Genomic DNA, 16,347 nt, shown 5'->3' with positions numbered 1-16,347 from the left:
TTAGAAGGTGGGATTGGGATGTTATGCACGTATCCCATAGTGACACTAAATGACGTAGACACATAAGGGTGAAATCAGACAGGCATCTTGGTGTTGCATGGGTAGACAACTCCGAGTTGACAAGTCGGAGTTGACAACGGAGCGACAGAGCTGATGTGTAATCGTGCATGACTGAAAAAGCTGATATGGCCTACATTCTATGTCTGAAAAGGTCACAGTCGGTTACGCTAATTGCGATCAGACAGACTGATGATAAAGAAACGTAGTCCATCTAAAGTTCAATCATCTACAAACAGTGGACCGAGGCAAACACAGATCCATTCTCAGTGTTTTGGAATGCCATGACAACAACAATATTGTGTCCTCTCCCAAATCCCCCAAAATAATAATATAAAATCTAAGATAATCAGACATGGTATACTGTATATTGACATACAACTTTCCAAGCATCATCATGCAATGCACTAGGCTATACGCTACCTATGCTGCAGCGAAATGACATTTACCTAAAAATGACCAGCTGATGAGATAAATGAACTGTGCAGAGCGCTTCATACGGAGATGCGCTGTCTGTTGCCAAGCAGCACCAACAATATGCTTTTGGAACGCCCCACGTGATGATTGGCATGTGATTTTTCTAGTGTCAAAGGAGGCCAAAGTCACGAGAAAACAACCAGATTCTCCGGGAGAATCTGACCCAACCATATCCAACATGCATCTGGCGTGCTCCGAACTCAAATTCACATATAAGCAACGGTATTTACGTAGCCCGAGTTGGCTAGAATGTACATCCACTATAACCGTGGAAAAGCACAGGTAGAGCTGATACGACCTCTGTCTGTAACAATGGAAAAGAAGTGCACATCAATACATCCCTTTTTGTCTTTTCTTTTTCTGTGTATTGAATGTAAACCCACTGTTAGCACATACAGATGTAGGATCTTCATTTGAGCCAGTTTGCTACAGCAGGAAAATTATCCAGCAGCAACAAGAAATGTGAAGAGTTTTAGATTAAAAGAGTTTTAGATTACTTGATATTGTGTTTCTTTGTTTTTCTATTGAATAATAGGGGTACATGTTTAATTAAAAGAGTGATAGAAATGGAAGTAAATGTAATCAGAATCTTTTTAATACTAATTTAAGAGTAATAGAGTAATCCAATGTATCATGTTACTTATTACTTTCATTGCCATGTAATCTGTAATCAACAACTGATTAAAATGTTAAAGTCATCCGCCTAACAAACAACAGGCCGATCACCAATGAGTGAAATAACCTTTCCTTGATCTTCACTAAACCAAAATAAACAAATAAACCAATATAAATACAGATTCTCAACAATCGATTCGATATATCTCTTTCCACATAAACAAGAAATATAAAGGATTTTTTTAAATAAACATGATGAACACACATTATGTCATCATGGTCATCATCCTAGAGGCCAAACAATGATATCATCCATGCCAGTGTGTATCTCTTACTCAAAGCACTGCAAGGAGCAGAACAATGAAATTCAGTCTAAATTCATCTGATGGCAAAACCTGGTATAGCTTTCACTCTCTTTTCAATCCCCCAAAGGACTCTCCTGTTCTTTCACAGATAGCCATATTGATTCCACCTCTGGCTGTGAGAAGATATTGTTTTCTAAATGGTATGATGACAACACAAATGCAAATAACAAAGACTGAGATGTTATTGCTCCACAAGGCTTATTTACTGGAAAAAATACACTCCATTTCACGACTTGGTAAAACTTCCTATTAATGCTGTCTTTATAATGGATTATAAGCACATTTATAAAATCCTATGAGCTATGCATAATGCATTATAATCCATGAAATAGGCACTAATAATTGCTCATTAACATCTATAACTATATCCATAGAGCATTATGACAAGGCTCTATAATGCCTTATGACGCAAAGTGTTATAATGCCCTCACGCCATTCTCATAGCGTTATAATACATTACAATGAGGTAGAGGGAATTCATAGAGAGTGTTATCCACAATCATAAAAAATGTTGTGTGTGAATGTAGTAGAGATGAACACAATGTCTGTCACTGAAATGAGTTGGTGGAGAATAGTGCTTTGTTCACTTCCCAACCTCTGACTCATGACTACTGCCATCTTGTTTTGAGTCACATCTTCTCCAGACTGATCCCGGGACACAGAGGCCTTTTGTGAGTGGGCGAGAGAAGAACCTACAGTAATTGCCTTTATGGAAAGAGAAAAGAGCATAACTTACTTAGAGCACACTGCCCTTATGGATAGCATGGCATTGTCAGCACAGAGCAGTTTCCAGGGAATTATCATGTTGTACTCATCAAATTCATACAAATCAGTTGTGCTGTAGGTTGTCTTGTCATGGAGTGTTTTAAGAACTTACTGCTGATGTTGGAGGATAAAAACTGCACAATGAATGTTGAGGGTTGATCGATTAATTGATCGATTACTACATGTTTATAATAAATAATACACTTTATTTATTATAATAAATATAAATAATTATAAATATTATAATATTTATTATATAATGATTTATTAATAATTATTATGAATAAATCATAATAATGATAGTCATCATCAATGTCAATGTGAGTCAAAAAAGGCTAAATATCTCGACTTCCACTCCTTCTTATCCACATATGGTGCACATTTGTACGTGAAATACGAGTACTGTCACTGTAACATCCTCACTTCCTCTGAGAAGAGAAGCTCCAGCTTGACGTAACAGACGGACACATTCATCACCCGTGAATCTACATAGAGATTACAAAAACACTCCCAAAGAATGTTGAGTCCTCTCTTCCTAACTCACTTTGTTTACTTATAGGGACAGAAGGTAGCCTAGTGGTTAGAGCGTTGGACTAGTAACCGCAAGGTTGCGAGATCAAATCCCCGAGCTGACATTCTCATTCTGCCACTCGAAAGGCAGTTTATCCACTGTTCCCCTGGTGTCAATGATGTGGATGTCGATTAAGGTTCAGAGGGGTTGGGTTAAATATGTAAAACACATTTTGGCTGAATGCATTCAGTTGTACAACTAACTAGTTATTCCCCTTTCCTTAAACCTGCACAGCATGACACACCATGTCCAAAACAGCTTTCACACCAAGGAAAACATACTGTGTGAAATAGACCACAACCTAGCTTGTCAAAACATAAGGAGAAGACATCGACCTGGGTTGACAAAATAGGAGATCTTGCTATTTCACTGAGTGTTCCCTTCCATCCCTAACCTGTCCATTTTCATGGGCTGGGAAGAGAGAAGTGTGATGGATTAGTGTGAAAGCCATGAGGCAAAACACAGTTGTGGGCTGCTTGTGATGCCAGTTGGATGGATAACTGCATAAGGATTCACAGATTAAAGCCTGAGTGTGCCTGCCAGCAGTGCAGAGACAGCGAGTCAGCAACATACTGTAAGACTCCTCTTGGCTACTGCCCCTCTAACTTCCTGTTTATCTGAAAGTTGGCCTGAGATGGGACTCAAAGCAACTCCGTTTTAGTGCCAAGACACAGAGAGCTACACCAGGACACTAGGCTGTGATATCTTTGTCTATGATTTCAAATGGAGGTCAGACAGATGCACTATAAGATACAGTAAGGTGATATGAAGTGTAACCCATAGGCTAGTCTCGCTTAAGACATCATATTGAGGATGTGTAAGACCAGTCCTATGAGTCCGTTAGTTTGCCTTGCATTCAAAAAATATATAACTTCCAGCAACTGTGTTATTGTGCTATGCAGATAGTGAAATATACATCAATAAAACACAATTAATAGAGATGGTTAAATGTTCTTTATGGGTTATTTTGCACATATACACTGTATTACAGAAGAGTATTAAGGCTAAGTGAAGATAAAATAAATAAACGGTGATGTGTGGTGGTGCTTGGATTTTTTTGTTGTTGCACTGATAGTACTTAAAAAACTCGAAATACTTTGAGTTGAAATTTTGAGAATAATGTCCAAATTAAATTTGTTGAATAGTTGCAATATTTCCAGAATAAAATCGAAATACAATTTTGAGAATAAAGTATTTTGAGAGTAAAGGCTAAAATATATTTTTAGTTGGCCACTGCTACCTAACGGTATTGCGTACACATTCTGCGTAACCGCAGCATTCGTAAGAGGCTGCAATGAAAACTAATGGGACTGTAGCAACTGTGTTAGCATCAAAATCCGGGGTGTGAGCTACGTTTCTATTCAAGCATTGATTGACATGGAAATAAACCAATAGTATTTGAGAAACTATGGGGGAAAAAACGGACCCCTCTGACGCTGTAAAGCATGCATTATGCAACTCGTGTACCATACAGCCTCTTTCTACCAGGGGTAGCGTGTTTCTCACAGATTAAAAACAAGCGTAACCATATACACTTGTAAGAAACATTCATTATTATGGTCCTGTGTGGCTCAATTGGTAGAGCATGGTGCTTTCAATACCAGGGTTGTGGGTTTCATTCCCACGGGAGACCAATAAGTAAGTTGTTCTGGATAAGAGTGTCTGCTAAATGATGTAAATTATTTATGATTTTCGTTTAAATTAGCTTTAGTATTAATTCTATAATGGCTAATATTAAACTCATTTTTCATGAGAATGATGCTAATAGCAGTGGTCATCAATAACACACACTGAATCAATAAATAATGAATTGCATAAGACTGATGTGCAGAATCATAAAAATAATACCACCGCGCCAAACTCTGATCTGTCACCTGCTGACAAAGAGATTTCTTTTTTTTTGCTCTCACGTTTGCTGTGTTCACATATTTTGAAGTATACAGTTGAAGTTGGAAGTTTACATACACCTTAGCCAAATACATTCAAACTCAGTTTTTCAAAATTCGTGACATTTAATCCTAGTAAAAAAAATCCCTGTTTTAGGATCACCACTTCATTTTAAGAATGTGAAATGTCAGAATTATAGTAGAGAGAATGATTTATTTCAGCTTTCATTTCTATTATCACATTCCCAGTGGGTCAGAAGTTTACATACACTCGATTAGTATTTGGTAGCATTGCCTTTAAATTGTTTCACTTGGGTCAAATGTTTTGGGTAGCCTTCCACAAGCTTCCCACAATATGTTGGGTGAATTTTGGCCCATTCCTCCTGACAGAGCTGGTGTAACAGAGTCAGGTTTGTAGGCCTCCTTGCTCGCACACACCTTTTCAGTTCTGCCCACACATTTTTATAGGATTGAGGTTAGGGCTTGTGATGGCCACTCCAATACCTTGACTTTGTTGTCCTTAAGCCATTTTGCCACAACTTTGGAAGTATGCTTGGGGTCATTGTCCATTTGGAAGACCCATTTGTGACCAAGCTTTATTAACTTCCTGACTGATGTTTTGAGATGTTGCTTCAATATATCCACATCATTTTCCTTCCTCATGATGCCATCTATTTTGTGAAGTGCACCAGTCCCTCCTGTAGCAAAGCATTCCCACAACATGATGCTGCCAGCCCTGTGCTTCACAGTTGGGATGGTGTTCCTTGGCTTGCAAGCCTCCCCTTTCTTCCTCCAAGCATAACAATGGTCATTATGGCCAAACAGTTATATTTTTGTTTCATCAGACCAGAGGACATTTCTCCTAAATGTACAATCTTTGTCCCCATGTGCAGTTGCAAACCGTAGTCTGGCTTTTTTATGGCGGTTTTGGAGCAGTAGCTTCTTCCTTGCTGAGCGGCCTTTCAGGTTATGTTGATTATAGGACTCGTTTTACTGTTGATATAGATACTTTTGTACCTGTTTCCTCCAGCACCTTCACAAGGTCCTTTGCTGTTGTTCTGGGATTGATTTGCACCTTTCGCACCAAAGTACATTCATCTCTAGGAGACAGAACGCGTCTCCTTCCTGAGCGGTATGACGGCTGTATGTTCCCATGGTGTTTATACTTGCGTACTATTGTTTGTGCAGATGAACGTGGTACCTTCAATTACTTGTGTCATGCACAAAGTAGATGTCCTAACCGACTTGCCAAAACTATAGCTTGTTAACAAGAAATTTGTGGAGTGGTTGAAGAACTAGTTTTAATGACTCCAACCTAAGTGTATGCAAACTTCCGACTTCAACTGTATTTGCTGTGCCAACCTGTTCACGAGTGCTATGTGTTCAATCATTGTGAAATCTCATGTGTGCAATAATGCATGGCAATTACGCATATCCTAAATAACTTACGTGTGCTATCTATTAAACTTGTTTGCAAATGACATGCTCTAACCCAAATTGAAACGTGACATTCCTGCGTGCCTCTCTTTCTACTCTTGATTGTGCACAGGTGAAGAAAATGAACGGGACTCCCTAAAAGACCAAAGTGCACACTCAGTTGGGTGATCTTTTACAGCATGTCACCATACTGCAATAGTCATTAACTATGTGTAATGTTTCTGGACCAGGTACTGACAGGAGGCATGAGCCACCTCCCTCAGGCTCCTCTCAGCCATCACCTCCTCGTTAGCAGCCTGTAGCTGTTTTCGGGAGTGTAACGATGCCGTTTCTTGGGCAGTTGTTGGGATTTTCCTGTCAAAATACAGTTTTTCAAAAAAATTGTTTGTTCATGCAACATAATTGATTAAGATAGGAAATGGAAGTGCCATAGGAAATGGACTCACAATTGTGGATATCATTTCCATATAATCCAACATAACGTTATTGCATATTTCATGGTGTAACATCTGCTTCCAACTCACACTCTCAAACACGTAGATAACTTTCCAGACCAATTTCCAGCTCACAAACACATAGATCCCCTGAACGCAGCTCACTCTACAGATCCCAATCACCGGAATTCTGATCACCTGTTCACACATCTGTAGGTCATTTACACACACTATTTAGTTCAGTTCCTTGCACTCCATCATTTTGAGGTATTGTTTGTTTTTGTTACACGGTTTATTCGGAGCGCTGATCATTTTTTCGTATTAGCCCTCCTGTGTATCATAGTTTTTGGCCATCCTCACCTACGATGCCTTTTTGCCTATTCTCTGCCTGTACTTTTGCCAATCTGATTTTCTATCATCAACCTCTTGCCTTATCTCCCGGACTACGTGATTAGCCTTTCCCCTGCCTGTACTGTTACCTGTTTGGTCTCCCTGTGTATGACCTTCTGCCTGTCCCTGGACCCAGCTACCTGCCTCCTCCTGTGGTCCTTTACTAATAAACACCTGCTGCGCCCTGCGCTTGAAACCAGTCTGTCTCCCATTGTATTCATTACACATGGAAGTTCGTGTTACAACTGTTGTTAGTTGTTATACTTCTTTTTAATATTAATATTGTTGCTTTATACAGTCATTTACTAACGTTAAGTAGTTACAATGATTTATCTCGCGCTATTGGGAGTTATAATATGAACCCTAATCATTCCCATGCTTTGTTCATTAACATTATATAAAGTAACATTATATTCCTTCATCTCTCTCTTTGAACAGAATCACAATCCATCCCCCCTCAAAATAAAGTTCCATACTTTGTGTAACTCATATTTAATGTTATTTATTTATTTAGCAATACATTATCAAATGGTGAGAGTAAATTTGATTACTTCTGAGTTCATCAATAGTTAATTCAATCAATAGTTAATTTTTCGTGTCATCACTGAGAGCCATCATGACTCTCAAAAGCTGTGACAGCCGCAATTTACTTAACGCCATTGCGTTCTTTAATCATTGCCAGGTCAGAGTCCAAACAGTACCAGACGATAGGCAGTCTTATAGTCAGGCAGGAGTTAGAAACCAGATCTGAGTCCAAACATATTACAAGGGGATAGGCAGGCTGGAGGTCAGAACAGACAGAGTGGTCAGGCAGGCGAGTTCCGAGTCAGGACAGGCAAGGGTCAAAACCAGGAGGACTAGAAACAAACAGAAACTGGGAAAAATAGGAGCAAGGAAAACTGCTGGTTGACTTGGCAAACAAGACAAACTGGCACAGAGAGACGGGAAACACAGGGATATATACACCGGGGATAATAAGAAACACCTGGAGGGGGTGGAGACAATCACGAGGACAGGTGAACTAGGTCAGGGTGTGACAGTGAGCAAAACTTCTACAACCATGTTAATCCTTCAACCCTAAAAGTCACAAAATGGTTCTGAAATATGTACTTCATACAAGTCAAACAACTTTTGTCAAGACTAAATTAGTCAAAGAACTCCTTCCTAATCTACAGCTGTAGAACTGCCCTCCAGTGAAGTTAACATAACATGGCCGACAACAAGAAAACGATCCCATGCAAAGCTAGAGGAACATGAGACATTACTCATGTATATTTGGCCACAGAAGTTCTCTTTTCAGAAAGCATTTCTCTTCCCTCTAATGATGAGGGATCTCCGTCTCTGACTAACAGGGTTGTCTGGATTGTCTATGGGTGCCTCCCAAATGGCTCCTTAATCCCTATAGTGCACTTCTTTTGACTAGAGCCTTATGGACCAATGGGGAATAGGGTGCCATTTTGGACACAGACTTCGTAATGTCCTAAACCCCTGATAACAAGATCCTTCTAACTAGGCAGGGGATGTTAGTGACTGAGCGACCATTAGGCCTTCAGATCCCCACATTACAACCCATGAAGGAATAGGCATGGTGCTACCTTGTCATTTAGGTACTACTCAATGTTAATCCCAGTGGTAACAACTGATTACTCAGGGTTTCAATCTCACAGTTTAGGACCTTGAAAGCTGGTGCTGGTTGATGAGTAGTTCTAGTGGGTGGAGGCTGTTGGGAAGGCTTTTGTGAAAACATACTTATATCCATAGAGAGCATGGAAGGTGGAGTCCATGGCAAGTGGTTAAAAACTGTGGTCAGACATGAGAAACCACAGGAATTAGAGTTGCATTTATGCATTCAAATGTAATACTTTTGATAAACCTTCCAGGGATTTCGCAAAAACACAATTTTCTACTCTTGCAGGAGTTTGAGATTACCATTGTGTATTGTGTACAAAATTGGAATACAAGTCAGAGCCTATCACAAAGCTTCAAGATTCAAAAGTAGGGCACCAAAATACACAATATCAATATTGCAAGAAAGGCTGACAATTTTGAAACAAGTTTCACAACCCCCTATCCAGTATCCATATTGACCAACACACACAGTTAGAGCAGAGTGGAGAAGCAAGGTAAAATGATGTCAGCTGTGGGATCTCCTGACAGTAATCCAATGTGATTGACAAAACTGACCATTTAGCGCAACCCAACGGTAAATTAATGGCAATGTGACCCAATTGTTGTTTAGAGAGTGTGGTTTGGTTGAAAGAACATTGTGTAAATGGCAGTCCTTGACCTTTTGTGGAAGTGCAAATGGAATCAGTCCAGGTCTGGTTTCTCAGACTTTCAGAATGATCAAAAAAGATAGCAGATGTACAGGTAATGTAACAGATCTCGTCCTCCTTTTCTGAGGAGGAGTAGCGAGAAGGATCGGAGGACCAATGTGCAGCGTGGTAAGTGTCCATAATGTTTAATCAAACGCAACAGAACACTGGAACAAAACAATAAACGTGAATAAACGAAACAGTCCCGTGTGGTCACAGACACTGACACAGAAGACATACACCCACGACTCAAAAGTGAAATCAGGCTACCTAAGTATGATTCTCAATCAGGAACAACGATTGACAGCTGCCTCTGATTGAGAACCATACTAGGCCGAACACAGAAATCCCAAATTATAGAAAAACGAACATAGACAACCCACCCAACTCACGCCCTGACCATACTAAAACAAAGACATAACAAAGGAACTAAGGTCAGAACATGACAGGTAAATCATAATCATAATCGTAAATCATAATAAGTTAAGATTGAACTTTCATAATGTTTTGTCATTGTTTTTGTGGAGCAAGGGTCAAAGCAAACGTGCTCTTCATGTCAACAACATAATTTTCCATCATTGTTTCCACACAGTGAAAAACATTTACACATTGTTTTTTCAAGAGTGTTTTTGTCTTGATACTATGTGGGTATGAAAGTTGCAGAATGTGAACAAAAATGTAAATGCAACTTGCAACCATTTCAAAGATTTTACTGAGTTACAGTTCATATAAGGAAATTAGTCAATTGAAATGTTTTCATTGGGCCCTAATCTATGGATTTCATTTGACTCCAGTCATTGTCCAGTGTGACCACCATTTGCCTCATGCAGCGCGATGCATCTCCTTCGCATTGAGCTTATCAGGCTGTTGATTGTGGCCTGTGGAATGTTGTCCCACTCCTGGATATTAGTGGGAACTGGAACAAGCTGTAGTACATGTCGATCCAGAGCATCACAAACATGCTCAATGGGTGACATGTCTGATGAGTATACAAGCCATGGAAGAAATGGGAATTGTCTACAGATCCTTGCGACATGGGGCTGTGCATTATCTTGCTGAAACATGTGACCCGTTTCAGGAAACTAGGCGTATGTCGCGGGTCACTACTTCACAGGAGAGCCATTTGAAAGTAAAACATTTTTTTAAATCAAAACGCGTTTTTTGGGGCAGAAATCCCTTCTCGAACATGTGAACTTTCATGTGCCTTAATAGCAAACTTGTATGCCATCTGTGAATACACATAAAATTGTTAAATTATGAGCCTAGTTGGTTTAGCCATGGAAAAAGGGAGCAACCTTCCCGCTAACCATGAATGGCTGAGATAATGAGTGGGCTGGACATGCCAAAGATGAGTTTGGATCAGTCTGCCATATAGTACGCTTCTGTGTATTTGAGCTGGAAAGTATGTCTAGGTAATCCTGTCTAATGCGTATTTTTGAAAAATGTATTGCATAGTAAAACTGCATAAGTGTGGCTCTCCACCTTCTGGAGAACAGAGTTTTGAAATCAATGGAATTCAAGTAGGATAGCTAAAGAGATGTAGAAAACACCTGTCTCTGGATTACATCTTCAAACTATGAGCAACCAAACCATGGCATCCGACAGGAGATGCGTCCATCCATGATGTATACGGTAAGATAGTCTGGCTAGCTACATTTTCAGATATTGGTTAGCTAGCTGCAGATTCATACAGGGTAGTAATGTCATGAGTTGTGATTCTGGTTCATTGTTTAGCTGGCTAGCTACATGTCTTAACAAAAGACTCCACTATGCAAGTATCCATTTGAATAGAATGTCACTATGACAACTGTTGATAGACGCTGGTTAGCTACCTACAGATTCATGCAGGGTAGTAACGTCATAAGTTTTGATTATGGTTCATTGTTTAGCTAACTAGCTACATGTCTTAACAAAAGACTCCACTATGCAAGTAACCATTTCGGGTGTATTCGTAAATTCCGTCTGGCCATCTACTCCGATTTCAGAGCACTCTCGTCTGAGAGTACCAGAGCGTAGAATAACTGTTGAATTTACGAATGCACAACACCAGTTGAATATGGCCATGTCAGTAAACGTTGGCAAAAAAAGCATAATTCAATTGTTGCCAGCAGCACAGTTGCAGTCACCAACGCTCTAGATAACATGAAAACAGCCTAACCATCTCTGCTAGGGTGAGTAAAATGGTAAGAGTTTTGGGTGGGGGCTCAAGCTTAAGAGGGTGTGAACAATGCTGAATGGGTGTAGACAAAGAAGAGCTCTCCAGTAGGTATCAAACATTCAAAGTCCATTTTCTCAAAAGTGAGTTTACAAGTTTATCAACTTTCAAAGCAGAATTACCTTTCCATGATTTCTCAAATGTAGTGAATGATATACCATGTTGTAGCTTTATGTCTCTGTTTTTATCCAATGTAAAAAATAAAAATAAATCAAATTTTGCTACATACCACCGAATCAAGGTGGTCGGTCACACATGAAGTGATGGCTTGGCGGATGAATGGTACAACAATGGGCCTCAGGATCTCGTCACTGTATCTTTGTGCATTCAAATTGCCATCGATAAAATGCAATTGTGTTCATTGTCCGTGGCTTTTGCCTGTCCATATCATATCCCCACCTCCACAATGGGGTACTCTGTTCACAACGTTAACATTAGCAAACTGCTTTCCCACACAACGCCATCTGTCCGGTACAGTTGAAACCGGGATTCATCTGTGAAGAGCACACTTCTCAAGCATGCCAGTGGCCATCAAAGCTGAGCATTTTCCCACTGAAGTTGGTTACGACGCCAAACTGCAGTCAGATCAAGACCCTGGTGAAGACGACTAGGATGCAAATGAGCATCCCTGAGACGGTTTCTGAAAGTTTGTGCAGAAATTCTTCAGTTGTACAAACCCGCAGTTTCATCAGCTGTCCAGGTGGCTGGTCTCAGACACACAATTTGAGAAAAATTAGCTATTTTTGCATATGGAATATTTCTGGGATATTTTATTTCAGTTCATCAAACATGGTAACAAACATGTACATGTTCCGTTTATATTTGTGTTCAGTATACTTGACTTAGAAACTATGTCTGAACCATACTGGTAACCCAACACTGTGTGTGTGTGTGTGTGGACATGGACTCACCAGCACGCGGTCTCCCACTCGAAGGTCCTTATCCCCGCCTTTCTTGACCGAGCCGCTATCGGACATGTTGGAACCTGACTCGTTACCCGTCTTCACCGAACTGTTGAGCATGCCTTCCCTGAGTGGCATAACCACGCGCTGACCAGCGGGCGAAGCCCCGTTGACGCCATGGAGCGTCAGGTTCTGAGCCGTCAGGGAATCAGCAGAGTGGCCTTCGCTCCCTTCGCCCACCGGTTGCCTGGTGAGCTTGGAGGGGCGCGTGAAGATGCCCTGGTGTGGCTGGCACTCAAAGTAGCGCACGCCGCCCACAGAGCCGTCATTTTTGCCCAACAGGTCGTTGAGGACCACCCCAGCCCACTGTCCCGGGGCGAACTGGGTCTCGCCCAGGTAGGCGATGACGCCCGGTTTGACCCCGTTGACCCAGACACGTTCGCCAACTACGTAGTCCCCCAGGACATCGTCCCCTACCTCGGATGTTTTGGAGCACGACTTCTCCGAGGCATTGCTGCTGGGGAGTGGGGAGGTCTGCTTGTGTGGGGAGTCTATGGAGGTAGAGAGAGAGAGTATGAGATCATGTAGGCTACAATCATGGAATTCCTATTTACATTCATTACTATTGTAGACAGAGTATAGGTTACAATCAGATCATTCCTATATTCATTCAAATGGACATTGATCTACAGTATGGCTTTAATTACAATGATGAAGAGCAGTGTATGCCATAGGAACAAAAGTGCTGAAGAGGGGAGAGAAAAGGCGATACATACAGGTCTACAAACAAATAATGTGAAAAATAATCAACTAAACAATGTTGCTTGTCTATAGGATTAATATATTGTGTTGTATGCAGGTTACAGTCCAGTTTTCTCATGCATAGACACAAACTGCTGAAATAAGGAATTCAGTCATAATACAAATGTAGAAGATCTATAATAGTGATGCGTGGGTTTGACGGGTTTAGGGTCATGAAATATTGAATGGATGAAGAGCGGGTGGGTGGCGGGCACGTTGAATAAAGAGAAAACAATGCATTCAAAATCCAGTCACTCAAGCATCTATTTATCCAATTTCGTCATATTACATCACAAAACGGTGTTTATGTGAGGTTAGCCATTACTCTACTTCCTAGTGAAAACTGTCTGTGAGATTATCTCTCATGTAATGATGACTTGACCGGTGCTTTGCTGTTTGACACATGATGTTTAGACGAGCACTATCCATTCTGGTGAGAGAGACACAAGCTGTTAACTGTAGCAAGGAAGCTAAGCTGTGTGTGTGTGTATGTGGTTGGTGCCAGGACTGTCTCTCTGAAACCCAAACAGTGGGGGAGGGGGCCCAATGGCTGTTTGTATGCCTCAATTGCTCCCATATGTTGTGAGACCGATAGACTTGGTTGCAAAATGGGTACTACATTGAACAAAAGAATGTGGGTTTTAGCATGATAATTCAGTTTTGAAACTTAATGGGGTCTTACAATGGCATTTATGGAGGTACAGTGCCTTCAGAAAGTATTAACACCCCTTGACTTTTTCCACATTTTGTTGTGTTATTGCCTGAATTTAAAGTTATTACATTTCAATTTTGTGTTACTGGCCTACACACAATAACCCATAATGTCAAAGTGGGATCTATGTTTTTATACATTTTTACCAATTAATAAATCTGAAATGTTTTAAGTAAATAATTATTCAACCCCTTTGTTATGGCAAGCCTAAATAAGTTCAGGAGTAAAAATGTGCTTAACCTCTTGAACCTATGGGGGCGCTATTTCATTATTGGATAAAAAAACATGCCCGTTTTAAGCGCAATATTTTGTCACAAAAGGATGCTCGACTATGCATATAATTGACTGACGTTTCCAAAAATGCAAAGATATTATCTGTGAGTGCCACAGAACTGATGCTACAGGCGAAACCAAGATGAAACTTCAAACAGGAAATGAGCAGAATTTTTGAGGCTCTGTTTTCCATTGTCTCCTTATATGGCTGTGAATGCGCCAGGAATGAGCCTGCCCTTTCTGTCGTTTCCCCAAGGTGTCTGCAGCATTGTGACGTATTTGTAGGCATATCATTGGAAGATTGGCCATAAGAGACTACATTTACCAGGTGTCCGCCCGGTGTCCTTTGTCTAAATTGGTGCGTAATCTTCAGCTGCAGGCATTTTCCCATGGGATTCAGAGGAGAAAGCACACTTCCACGAACGATATATCATCGAAGAGATATGTGAAAAACACCTTGAGGATTGATTCTAAACAACATTTGCCATGTTTCAGTCGATATTATGGAGTTAATTTGGAAAAAAAGTTCGGCGTTTTGATGACTTAATTTTCGGGTTTTTTTGGTAGCCAAACGTGATGTACCAAACGGAGCGATTTCTCCTATACAAAGAATATTTTTGGACAAACTGAACATTTGCTATCTAACTGAGAGTTTCCTCATTGAAAACATCCGAAGTTCTTCAAAGGTAAATTATTTTATTTGAATGCTTTTCTTGTTTTTGTGAAAATGTTGCCTGCTGAATGCTAATGCTAAATGCTACGCTAGCTATCAATACTGTTACACAAATGCTTGTTTTGCTATGGTTGAGAAGCATATTTTGAAAATCTGAGATGACAGTGTTGTTAACAAAAGGCTAAGCTTGAGAGCTAGCAGATTTATTTCATTTCATTTGCGATTTTCATGAATAGTTAACGTTGTGTTATGCTAATGAGCTTGCGAATAGATTTACACTCCTGGATACAGGTTTTTTTTCGTAGCTAAACGTGATGAACAAAAGGAGTGATTTCTCCTAAACAAATAATCTTTCAGGAAAAACTGAACATTTGCTATCTAACTGAGAGTCTCCTTATTTAAAACATCCGAAGTTCTTCAAAGGTAAATGATTTTATTTGAATGCTTTTCTGTTTTTTGTGAAAATGTTGCCTGCTGAATGCTAACGCTAAATGCTACGCTAGCTATCAATACTGTTACACAAATGCTTGTTTTGCTATGGTTGAGGAGCATGTTTTGAAAATCTGAGATGACAGTGTTGTTAACAAAAGGCTAAGCTTGAGAGCTAGCAGATTTATTTCATTTCATTTGCGATTTTCATGAATAGTTAACGTTGCGTTATGGTAATGGAATTGAGGCTGTAGTCATTATCCCGGATCCGGGATGGCTCGACGCAAGAAGTTAACAAGTCACATAATAAGTTGCATGGACATAAGTTGCATGGACAATAGTGCAATAATAATGTTTAACATGATTTTGAATGACTACCTCATCTCTGTACCCCACACATATGATTAGCTGTAAGGTCCCTCAGTCGAGATGTGTATTTCAAACACAGATTCAACCACAAAGACCAGGGAGGATTTCCAATGCATCTATTGGTACATGGGTAAAACATTTTAAAGCAGACATTGAAATTCCCTTTGAGCATGGTGAAGTTATTAATTACACTTTGGATTGTGTATCAATACTCGGAGTCACTACAAAGATACAGGTGTCCTTCCTAACTCAGCTGCCGGAGAGGAAGGACACTGCTCAAAAAACAGTTACTATGATAGAAAACAGAGGATGGACCAACATTGTAGTTACTTCACAATACTAACCTAAATATTCCAAAACATGCATCCTGTTTGGAATAAGGCACTAAAGTAAAACTGCAAAACATTATGCAAAGAAATGCACTTTATGTCCTGAATACAAAGTGTTTTGATAGTGGCATATCCAACACAACACATCACTGAGTACCACTTCATATTTTCAAGCATGGTGGTGGCTGCATCATGTTATGGGTATGCTTGTCATCGGCAAGGACTAGGGAGTTTTTTTTTAAATCACAAAAAAACAAAACAGAATAAAGCCAAGCACAAGCAAATCCTAGAGAAAAACCTGGTTCAATCTGCTTTCCAACAGACACTGGGAG

The 16,347-nt window shown here is 40.1% G+C and overlaps 1 protein-coding gene across 4 annotated transcripts in view; it reads right to left on the bottom strand.

The window, feature by feature from the left end:
* LOC115105310 (CAP-Gly domain-containing linker protein 2-like) overlaps nucleotides 1–16,347 on the bottom strand; it is a 74,754-nt gene that overhangs the window by 44,978 nt on the left and 13,429 nt on the right. For all 4 annotated transcript variants that reach the window (XM_065007229.1, XM_065007227.1, XM_029627218.2 and 1 more), the window contains exon 3: nucleotides 12,439–12,980. In XM_065007229.1, coding sequence (XP_064863301.1) covers nucleotides 12,439–12,980 — 542 coding nt within the window. The remainder of the gene's footprint in view (nucleotides 1–12,438; nucleotides 12,981–16,347) is intronic.

This window comes from Oncorhynchus nerka, linkage group LG22 (genome assembly GCF_034236695.1).
Source record: "Oncorhynchus nerka isolate Pitt River linkage group LG22, Oner_Uvic_2.0, whole genome shotgun sequence".
NCBI lineage: Eukaryota > Metazoa > Chordata > Actinopteri > Salmoniformes > Salmonidae > Oncorhynchus > Oncorhynchus nerka.
The sequence above is the reverse complement of the archived record's forward strand: the minus strand, read 5'-3'. Positions and strand labels throughout refer to the sequence as shown.